Here is a 12,070-nt window from a genome sequence, read left to right on the forward strand (position 1 = left end):
TATTGACAAACAATCGATGTCTGTATAGTTTAGTAACATCGATTTTCATTTTGGAACTGATGTCTGGTACTTAGTAATATATCGTTATTGACAAACAACCGATGTGTGGATAGTTTAGTAACATCGATTTTCATTTTGGAACTGATGTCTGGTACTCAATAATATATCGTTTTGGCCAAAAAATCGTTGTCTGTATATTTTAGTAACATCAATTTTCATTTTGGAACTGATGTATCTCTATTACTGGACATCAGTTTTTATGGTTAAAACTGATTTCAACTTTATATCTAGACATCAGATTCTATAAAGAAGATGATGACCACAAAATATGTAGATGCTGCTATAAATTGCGATTTCAACAGTTGACAAGAGTGATTTGAATATTGAGGTATTTTATCTGAAATCATCATCCTTAACAGTTTACAAAATGGACAAAATAAAACCCCAATTCACCTACTACAAAACAATTTGGCTACAAAATGGAATGGATCAATTATTCATAATGATCCATTAAACATGGCTGTGAGAAACAAATAAGGCAAAGCTTCTTTCTTGTCTTCTTCAAGCTTCACTTTGACAAGAGTAGGAGCTCATCACAATTCCATGACAAGCAGCACTTGATCTTCTTATGTTGGGGGATATGGAACTTTGGGTATAGTTGGATGCTATCAAGTATGGAAAAAGGTCGGAGAACATGATTTGCTTCCCCCCAGCATATTCATGTTCCACAGGTTTATGAGACCAAAAGGACGGTTTCACAAGTCTAGTTTCTGAAGCTGCATTTAGAATACAACACAATCAAATTTTTATTTCCTAGTCTCAAATGTGCAAAATATAATGATATCAACACATACATAATAACTGCACAACATGCAATTGCATAGCTGAACTGAAAATTGTAATTCATACCACCACTGTCAGAAATATTCTCAGTAATCAGTGCCTGACTCTTTTGAAAGTACCACATGAAACTGTACCTGCATTAAAGCGAACAAGTCAACTAGGTTTCCCAAGATAGTCTGAAAACCATTTTGATGCATCAGCTCCCTCATCTAAGGCAGCACCAGACCATTCCCATATTGAAACTCCATCTGCTATTTCTTGTGGTGGACTCATAGAAATCTTCAGTACATCCAAGCGAGGTGCTTTTAATACTGAAAAGCGAATGACAGATCCCTGCTAAGTTATTAAAACAGAATAACTTAGTAGGAAACTCTGAATTGGTAATGTAGTGATTGACTGAAGCCATTTCACATCCTGTGAGCCCATGTTACCCATAAAATATTTCAAATTGTTACTTCAGATTGCTACTTCAAATTATCAATATTGAAGCAATCATCTTACCTTCCAGCTGAGAGAGTGGGCAAATAGTCCAGCAACAAATGATGCTAATCCAGAATCATTGGTCTGCAATTTCATTAACACAATGCTGAATAACTAAGCCAAAATGAAAAGTAACTGCATAGACTTTTATTTGGTCTGATATCAGAAGTAAATGGGTCCAACCTCATCAATCTTTCCAAGATCCAAATTTTTGAAGTTTTTCAATGTCAAACTTGGTGGCATAGTAAACTTGTGAAGAACCATTAGACAGCTTTAGGACCTCATTACGCAAAATCAAGTTAAAGAAGATATATCAAACCTTAAAATGATATTTGATTGCATATGGAACATAGAAGCAGTATCATGTACCAAAAGAGCCACATAGTAACAGTATATATCACATGAAATTCTTTATCTCCACGCAATATTCTTAAATTACCGCTCACCTGTTCTTGATATCAGCGTCCCTGCGCCCGAGCCTTGGAGTTTCAGCAGTGAGGACTATTGCCTTGTAACCAGCCCTCTGAGCCCTTCTGACAAGCCGTGTAATTAACCAGATTCCGGTCTTTGAACACCTGAACAATAAGCACAGTATTAATTGGTAAGGCTGATAATACAAGACAAAACACAACCATGAAAGCAAACATTTAATAAAATCATTTCAAACTTGAAATGAAAATCCTGGTAGGAACTCAATACAAAATGCTTCAAAAGTAGTCTCGATTCATAAGAAGCACCATTCCACTTGATTGGAAGCCCAAAAACTCAAACTTCATAGTCTATAAAATAACAGGGAATTAATAAGTGAATTTCGGCAAAAAACGCATATGACAAGAACAAAACTAAAGTTGCAGAAATTGGTCAGGCATGAACTTTACTCACATAGAGTTGGAACAAGCGAATACCAGGTCCTGTTGAGGCAACTTCTTCAATGCTGGAATTAGCCAGTGGACAGTGTCTATAACAAGGTTAAGAATCCGCAACAAAACAAACATAAGAAATTCTATATATATATATATATATATATATATATATATATATAAGCAGAAGTGAAGAACTCACGTGTTCTTAATAGTCAGGACCTCCTCCATTTGCTTCCCCTTCACCCATTCAGTAGCTGAAACAATAGACAAGCCCACCATTAGACAAATAACACAGATGGTATAGTGCTGTACAATTCACTTTTTTTTTTTTTTAGAAGAAAATCTGTACAATTCACATGAATGTGATATTCAAGCAATTAGTGAATAATGCAGATCTGGCTTTATTATGAGTTAGCAGAAGTCTGCATACAGTTACTATGTTCCCACATTAGTTAGCACAAGTGTTACTAAGATACTAAATAAGAGGAACATATATATCAAAATTTCTTATTTTCATTTTCAAAATGATTTGAAAGACAAACAATTCCAACAACTAAGAATGAAATGACTAACATAACAGGATTAAGTTGTCAATGTCACCTTTTTTGAAGAGTTGAAGAAATTTGTCCGATCACATAGGTAGAAGTATGCTAAGAGAACACTAAATTCAGATCTTCAAGAAAAATGAAAGGCACAGATCATCATTCTATTAGTCAAATACTAATATGCTTTGCTAGGACTCAAATACCAAACTTGATGCCAACCCATAATATATACTGCTGAGAATTCCAATCCTTAGCAGCAAAAACATAAACTTGATTGCAGAAAGTGAGACAAACATAGGAATAGCAAAAGCCAATATCAAAATGAAGCTAAAGACTCAACATTTGCATAAAAGCCCATTATTAAAGAAATCCGACATACCAAACTTCACATTCTCCTACCAAACATACGAGATAACTCATTCAAACCCAAAAAAGAGTATCAAACATGCAAATCCCAGAACAAATTAGAAACGTGTCCCCTAGAAAGCTGGGACTGGAATAAGTTTCAATAGAATGTTTACTTCCTCTACTTGAGTCACAGTGCAAAGCCTCCAAGGACAGAGTCAAAGTATCAAAGCACTAACTTAATTCCAAGATCGATAGGCTCCTGAATACCGAAAGACCTCATAGTGTACCGAGCTGCACACAACCACAACCCACCCAGAGTCAAAATGCACCAACACATAAACCCTAAAACAAAAATGAACAGAGAAACCCTAAAAATCTCACCTTTGGAGAAAACAGGGGTCTGGCCACTGAGTTGCTCCAAAGCCTTGGCGGCCTTGGTGAGACGATCGCCGCTCTCGCAGACGGAGATGTTGAGGACGAGCTTCTGGACCTTGATTTACCTCATGGGGTTCTCCAACGCCTGCAATTAGAGCTTTACAGAAGAAACAGGTTGTTAGATTGCGAAATCAACAGAGGCTTGTTCAGATTCGGAACAAGAGAAACAAAAAGAAGGGAAGAGAGAGAGAGAGAGAAGGACCAGTGCTGAAGGGTTACGGTGTTGAGGAGGCACAGCAGCCGAAGCTCAGAGACTAGGTTATAAGGGTTGCGAGTGATAAGGGTAGGATGCTGCAGAGGCGGAGGAGGAAGACGAGGAGGTCGGGTGAAAATGAGTTAGGGTTTGGGAATGACTCAGAGTCATTGCAAGTCGTGTGGGAAAAATAACTAAGTGTGGGGGGATTAAATTTTCAGTCCCCGCGTTTCTCAAAATTTTCAACTTAGTCCCTCCGCGTTTTTTTAAATTTTTCGAACGAAACTTTTCTCATCGGTTACGAAAATAACCGATGTCCATAATAATAATAGAAATCGGTTTTTTCACAAACTGATGTTAGCACGGTTTTTAACATCAGGTGCAATCCTGACCGATTTAATAGTGGCGATATCTAATGACATTATTATAGTAGTGTATACGACGTAAGTTCTTTAAACGTGTTGTCTGAAGCCATTTTCATCTACACACAACGAAATTTTTTTTTTTCGTTGTGTGAAGCGTCGTTTGATAAGGATTTTCCCATAGTATACCCTTGCTTAGGAAGCCAAGCATGATTTATTTTCTATGAATTTCTTCAATGTACCTCCTCTATGTGTGGAGGGGTTTATATATTTCGACTGTAATGACCTTTAGGTCAATGAAAGTATTCATTTCCTTAAAAAAAAAAAAAACTGAAATTTATTTTTAATGTTTTAAATTGATGATTAAGTACTGTTTTGTTTCATTTAAGTAGTTATGCTTGGAATCAACCCCAACACGCTTGACATTTCTTTTAGTTATAATGTTATTTTAATTGACAAGGATAATGTGTTCAATTTCACCTCACTTTAAACTTTATGCTTTCTATCAACTCTAATCATTTTAAAATTTTTGATTTTTAAATAAATTGTCTTGTGTCTCTTTAGGATATGAGTTGAGCCGTCTTAACTTGTACTTCGATCTAAAGGTTCGCGACACTGCAACGTGACTAATTTGAAGATATGCAAATAGAGACATTACAAAAAGTGTGTGTATACATACACACACTGAATTTATTTATTTAATTTTTTTTTTTAAAACGAAATATATGGACAATACTTTGAAGATGGGCATATCTTAGAAGATAAAACACCGACAAATGGTGCGGTCACCAATACACATGCACTCCAAGTCTATACTTCTTGATCTCGGTTACCAAATCAACTTTGTCTTTATATACTTGCTTCACCATCGTCCCCAACCCCCCTTTGTTACCGTACGTTTCTGCTGGTGCGCCTTGGCTAGCTAGAATTCATTAACAAACCAGTATACTTCGATTTCTTCAACAAGTACATTGAGCTAGCTAGCTACGCACCTAGCTAGATCATATGGCTACGGCAAATTCGATTTCGATTGCGATGGTACCTTTCTCATCTACTATTACTACTTTCCTTCTGATCATGCTAGTCATGCATTCAGCTACTGTTTCAGTAGCCATGGAATCGTCCACAGATAGTACTAATTCCACTGCAATAGTACTAGAATCCAAAGACCAAATAACCAGCTGCACAATGTGTGACGAGTGCCCCAACCCGTGCCCTGTGCCATCATCACCACCACCACCACCACCAGTTGTTGAATGCCCACCACCACCATCACTGCCACCGCCATCACCACCAATTGTTGAATGCCCGCCACCACCATCACTACCACCGCCATCACCACCAGTTGTTGAATGCCCGCCACCACCATCACTGCCACCGCCATCACCAGCACCAGTTCCGGCTCTCCCTGAATGTCCACCACCACCAGCACCTGCGTCTCCTTGTCAAGGAACTTGCTCGTACTCCCCTCCAGGTGTGCCAGCATTAATCCCGAATCGTCCACCACGTCAACCATATGTACCTAATCCTGGCAATTCAATATTCCCCCCAAACGTTAATCCCGTATATTATTACGATCCGCCAAAACCTGATTTCTCTAAATCCGTTGATATGCAGTACTCCACGACCGTTACCTCTATCTTTGTCTTCTTTAGCACTAGTTTCCTAGTTATTTGCTTCTTCTAGTCAGCTAACTAGCTCTAATTCGATCAGTCCATCTCTCCAGTCCAGGTAATCGTTATTTCACGGCTGTTTGACCGACCGAGATGCATATTTATGTCTGCACGACTCTGTATTCACTAAATGTATTCTGTGATTCTTTGAAGTAGTAGTCAGATTGATCTCTATGCATGCTGCAGACCCCTTTGGGATGGACTCATGTATCTGGCAAAAGAAGAGAATGAATAAGGCCTCGCTCCCAGCTAGCTAGCTAGCTTCATGGCCGGTGTACTTCCATTAAATTATGTTGGTGCTTGCTCGTCGTACGCAACATTCTATTTTAATGTTAATTGTTGTAGCATAAAAAAATAAATTAAATTTAACTTTTTTGTGTAATAAGAGCTAAATTCTTAAAACAATAGTTCAAATGATGTTGTTTTTTCTTTATTTTCTGCTTCTTATAGATTCCTACAGTGGTGCTTAGCGTTCATCTAGTTAGTAATTGAGCAAATAAATTATGTTTAACCGCATTTGGATGTAAATTCAGTGGTTGAAATATTATTTTTAAGTTAAGGTAATTTGTTTTCTACAATTAGATTTACATCCAATGTAGTTGAGTATAATTTTCTTGATTTGTTATTGACTATGTGAACAGTATTGTAGATTCCTAATATTCGTTTTAAAATTTTAGCTCAATTTACCGTGGTAATGGTGGTATCATCATATTTCAATCACATAACTTAAAATTTATAATATTATTAGTCCTATTACAAGATTGCAGACCATTTTCTCTAACATTCTTCACATATATCTTGCCGTGAAACATATAACTGATACAATTTATAGATTCGTAGATTTTTCAATGTCAAACCCTAAAATTAATAAATTTTTGTTGCCAATGTAAACTCACATTTCTTCATTATGGAACACCTAGCTTGGTAATTCATTCACCTAGCTATATATATATATATATATATATATATATATTATGTTGCTCGTCTTATATAGGTTAACTAGCGAACCCTAGGTCGATGCCATTTCTTCCATCTTACTTGTAGCAATAGTACTTAATGGATGATGATAAATTAAATAGAGGGTGCGGCTATTGCCACCATATCATTTTTTTTGTTTACCCTACTTGCTTATTACACCCTACATTTTAATTTCAATTATTAAATTTACTTATTTAAATCATTTCTCTTTTCAAGAATATCCTTATATGACATATTCAATTAAAAAATAAATATTTTTAACGAAAATTTCTTATTTAATTTATACTCATAAAAAAATTAAAATTTATTAAAGTTTCCTAATAAAATCATAATCTGATTTACTCCATTTTTTTTAAAATTTTTCCTTTCAATTTCAATGTTCTCTATTTCAATCTATGTAAAAAGATTAATAAATTTACAATTATGATCAATGAAGAAGAGATTGATTTTTTTTCTTCTTCGTGTTTTAAATTTTTTATTTTCGGTGTTCACAAAGAATATTGCAAAGATTTTGATGAAGTTAAAGTTAATGATTTTGTGAATTGAATAACGAATAAAAAATGAGGATGTAACAAAAAGACAAAAAAGAATAGTAATAAATTCAAATTTGGGTGGAGAAGATAAAGATTGATGTTATATAATGAGAAATTAAGTAGTTTTTGTATTTAATTAATTACTTATATATTTATTTTTTCATACATATTTGAATTTTAGAAAATTAGTGTAATTGCATTTAGGTAATATAATCTTTCAATAATTTAATTGTTTGTAGGGTGAACTAAGAAAATTATAGGGTGACAATAACCGCACCCTTAAATAAAATAGAAACCACGAGGGTACGTACGCGACCCAATGCCACCACGAAAGCTACAGGCTACAACAGCTAACATATATAGCTAGGGAGAGGATCCTCTCCTGAGCTGCTTATTTACCTGAGCTACCTAAGCTTTCCATCCTAAACCGCCACGTGTATAATAACACATCAAAACGGCTAAAATTGGGAAACTGTTATTGCTCAACTTCTTCTTTCACGGTTTCACTTGTTCTCTCTCTCACTTTTATCTCTATCTTCTTCTTTTTTCTAGATTTGGTTCTTTCGTTTCCACACCGCCAAGACAATTACTCTGATTCTCGGTACTCTCAATACCCAATTCTTGTAATTTTTCAAAAACATTTGTGCACAAAGGACTCTTCTTCGACATGCTTATCTCTCTCTCCACCTTCCAATACATTCAAATTCAACTCAACAGTTTGTTTCACTGGACTTGAAGTTTGGTCTCCTGACTTATCACTCTGTGTTTGCCTTTACCCAAAAAGTTCAGATTTTTCAATCATCACGGGCACACATGATAAATTTTAGATTTTCCTTCACCCAAAAATCATTGAACTTCAGATTTTGCTTCCCATACCCAAATGGTGTAATTGAGGAAGAAAGATTATGACCTTTCAAAACCTTGAGCCCAAATTAATTCAATTCCTCAAATCACCCCCAGTTACCCAAAAAAAAAAAAAATTATCCACAATTTGAAGAAATGCCCAGATGCCATGAAAATTCAGAACTCATTGATGCCCAGAAAGTTTGAAATACGAGGAGAGAAAAGCTTCAGTGTTCCCGGGTTTTATTGGTACTTGCCAGAGTGGGTGTTCTTGAGGAATTGATCAAGCATCTTTGCTGAAACTTCTAAGAAATTCCCCTCCTAAATATGATATCCAAGAGCTCATTGCAATTTGTCCTTTTAGATTGAAAGCTGGAAAAATAAGAAGATTGAGATGGAAGAGTGAGAATGAGATCGGGCAGAAGAAGAAGATAAGGAATGGAAGTAGTTTGGTTCAATTTCAGCCGTAGGATTAAGCTGCAAATTATGCAATAATTATAATAAAATATAGGAACCGTTAGATGGATTTTTGGACACATGGCGGCTTACCATGAAAAGCTTAGGTAGCTCAGGTATAAAAGAGCTCAGGAGAGGATCCTCTCCCATATAGCTAACCTATGCTAGCTAGCAATGCACATTAAATGGTCGATTTGTCATGCACTGGTAATTGGACAATTCTCCATTAGTCCATGTCAATCTGTGGTCACTCAAATAATGATTCCTCCCTTCCAGCGCGCGGAAGCATCTTGCTTCAGACCACATGCGGTCCCCAAACGACAAAACCTAGCTAGCTAGAAACGAACGACGACGATCGATTTTTGTCGCAACCATTGGATATGATGTCCCAAAAGAAAGCCAAGTTGACGTTGACATTGGCCTTCCACCATGTAATTCTATCGATGGAACGTTGAAACTTGAAAGCTAGAAAACGTTTAAACTTTAATTTTTGGGTAACATGAAACTATTCATACTTGCAATCTCCTTGTTATGGTACAGTATTTTTTTTTTTTAATTACTAGTATTCTCATTACAGCAGTTTGTTTTCACGTTTTAGTCATGGATAAACTAGGGACTTCTTAATTACTGAAGTTGATTATTTTTTTAAAATGAAGTTGATTATTGTAACTATAGTTGTTTATCCGTAGCATTCTCGTTACATTTGTTTGTTTTTCATGTTTTAGTCATGGATAAACTAGACACTTCTTGATTACTGAAGTTAATTGATTATCTTTTTTTGAAATGAAGTTGATTTTTTTGATAAAATATAACATACAAATAGTATGCTCTGGTTCATAAATTAAGAATAGTACAGAAGACTATTTCAATAAAACATTTCTGCTCAGCACATCGCCCCTCAGCCCACATCTCATCTCCACCACAGCTTGAAGAGAATCCACCAACATCAGTCATTCGACGCCAATCCAAAGCTCCGGGAGGCTGTGTCGAAAAGGCCGGCCCACCATCATAAGCCCAAGAGGGTAGACACTTGCCAAAAGAATCACGAGATGCACACAGATGCAGAATTGCATCAATGGAACGAAGAGATCCGGTCGGATTGGAAACCTGTGTCGAGCAAAATAACCATACCAAGAACAGAGGGATCAGAAATTAATCCAGAGCCAGGGTGAGTCTGGCACTCCTTTCGAGGGCGGTGAAGGTGGCTGTCATCATGCTCAGCACCTCTTGGTGGTGCTGCTAGGGTTTCAAACAAGAACGGCCACATAGCTAACTCCCCCTAATTTCCAAATTGTGTCGATATGGGAAGAAATTAAATTTTCGAAATGAAGTTGATTATCATAACCATAGTTGTTTATTCGTACACATTCTATTTTCAATATTAAATTATAAAAATGTATTGCAAATTTCCGAAGTTATTAGTTTTTTTTTTTGGTACGTAGTTAGCTGTGAGCTGGTAGGTCATGCGGTGAGCAGCAAGCAATTATAAGCAATTAATTATGAGTTATTGACTTACTGTAAGTTTGTAACTACAAATTTTTGGGAGAAAAGATGGTCAACCTGGTTCATACCGTGCGCGACAAGTCAAGCGGACTTCGATTTTAGTTGAAACTTTGAAGCTTGAAAGGATAACATAGAATATTTAATTAAACCAATCCAAACTAAACTAACTCGTCAGAATCATATGATTGACGACAATGGTGAATCAATGAATCATACCCCTCCGGCTCTCCTCTCTAGATAGCCATATGACCATATTCGACGCAGCGACGGTGACGTGATACAACAGGGCAGACAAACATTAAAATCCTAGAAGAATAAAGAACTGGTAAAATTAGGGAAATAGAGAAAGTTTTTTTATTTCATAAATTTTATATGATAAATGTTTTGATACAAAGCATGACTGATGTTTACATATGTATCCAAGTCCGTATATGGTTACGGTTAGTCAACGACAATATAAAGCTAGCACATCAATAATAAGATTTATCGTATCACTTTCAATACTTCAAATCAATACAATAACTGAAATACAACTCACTTTCCATCTTAAAATTAACTGAAACAGAAACAGAAACAGAAGATACCCTGTTATGTCAATTCCAAATAGATTCAATAACTAACAATATGAAATTTGTCTACAATAATAAAATCTATTGCTAATAGTTAAGAAAGCTAATAGCAACACTACAAATGACTTTTTCTAATTTTACACAAATGGCTAAATACTAGTTACTACCTCGTACTTTAGGGCCAAAATAATTTCAGTCTTTAAATTTTTAATTTCATCAAAAATAACCGTGCACTACTATTTCTTATCCAATAGATCATTTTGTCAGTAGTCCATGAATTGAAACTGATAAATCGCTGACGTGGCATGCCAACTTAGCTCATATGGTGCCCCATGCAAGGTAAAATCCTCAATTAGCCAGCTCTTGTAACAATAATTCATTCAACTTAGCCTCCAAATCTGCCCTTTCCTCCTCCAGCAGCGAAGACAAAGAGCTTGTGTAAAAAATTGCTAACTACCCCATGTTTCTTCAATTTCTGATCTCAGACTTCCAAACCTGCTTCTACTCCAACTGAGAAGCATCCTTCTAGTATTATTAATCCTGTTGCAAACCTTCACGAAAGGGTCATCAACAGAGACTCGATCCTGTACTTACATGAGTATTTGCCTAAACCATCTATAATGAGCCACGCTCATGCTACCGCCAGCGGTACCAACAACTATCAAAGGTGTGACCTACGAAAACACCGCCAGACAGGCTATCACCTGAACTCAGGCTCAGCCCAAGATTGCAACTGACGCGGCACCACACGCCGCGCCAAGATCACCTCGCTAAAGCATCAGAAGCTGGGAGTAGAGGCATATCAATCCCACATTAAAAGCAAGGAAGAGATCAGTCTCTTCCTCACCTATAAAAGGTTCACTCATCAGTCTCTTTATTAAATACGCATTTACTACTTACCTAACATTATTCTGTCAACATAAATACATTGACTAATTTAGGCATAGGAGTAGAGAAGACCACCAACCGCGGTCTCCCTTTGACGCCCTGTGTATTTTATTTGACAGCTAGTGGAAACACCAAGATCTCTACAAGTAGAGGTCTACCTCGTGGACCAGCGTTAACCAAGGTTTAGCTACCGCTGAATCTCATACATTAACATTGGCGCCGTCTGTGGGAACCTCTTGAGTAAAAGTTCATCCCACTATAAATTCACCATGACTAACGGTAGCGGGGAAATCGCAGATGAGCAAGCGGACCAGTCCGTCAACTCCCAACCCACCAACCCCACGGCTAACGTTAACCCAACGGCTAACGTTAACCGTGCATTCTTCAATACTCCCGTCAACCCCAGCGTTGAGCCGTAGGATACCCCCCAGGTTCCATGTACTCAATCAATAGCAGAAGCTTACCCGAGCAGCAGCCGCCAAGTATGAGTTGGCACTTGCGGATCTCCATAAGGCAAACAGGGAGCGCGAGCAGGAATGCAAGGAAAAGGTGGAAGCT

At 36.8% G+C, this 12,070-nt stretch overlaps 2 protein-coding genes across 2 annotated transcripts; one reads left to right on the forward strand and one right to left on the reverse strand.

Annotated features, from left to right (window-relative positions):
* Positions 1 to 372: 372 nt before the first annotated feature.
* On the reverse strand, positions 373 to 1,874 carry LOC112180912. The gene is made up of 6 exons (XM_024319492.2): positions 1,770 to 1,874; positions 1,507 to 1,573; positions 1,345 to 1,407; positions 1,070 to 1,176; positions 910 to 977; positions 373 to 776 (listed from the first exon to the last, which is right to left on the reverse strand). The coding sequence occupies exons 2-6, from the start codon at positions 1,564 to 1,566 to the stop codon at positions 562 to 564; spliced, it is 513 nt and encodes a 170-aa protein (XP_024175260.1). The 5' UTR covers positions 1,567 to 1,573; positions 1,770 to 1,874; the 3' UTR covers positions 373 to 561.
* Positions 1,875 to 4,912: 3,038 nt separating this feature from the next.
* On the forward strand, positions 4,913 to 6,175 carry LOC112179514 (leucine-rich repeat extensin-like protein 3). The gene has a single exon (XM_024317947.2). It carries the CDS (start codon positions 5,075 to 5,077, stop codon positions 5,753 to 5,755), a length of 681 nt encoding a protein of 226 aa, XP_024173715.1. The 5' UTR covers positions 4,913 to 5,074; the 3' UTR covers positions 5,756 to 6,175.
* The last annotated feature ends 5,895 nt before the right edge of the window (positions 6,176 to 12,070 follow it).

Source organism: Rosa chinensis, chromosome 7, assembly GCF_002994745.2.
Source record: "Rosa chinensis cultivar Old Blush chromosome 7, RchiOBHm-V2, whole genome shotgun sequence".
Taxonomy (NCBI): Eukaryota; Viridiplantae; Streptophyta; class Magnoliopsida; order Rosales; family Rosaceae; genus Rosa; species Rosa chinensis.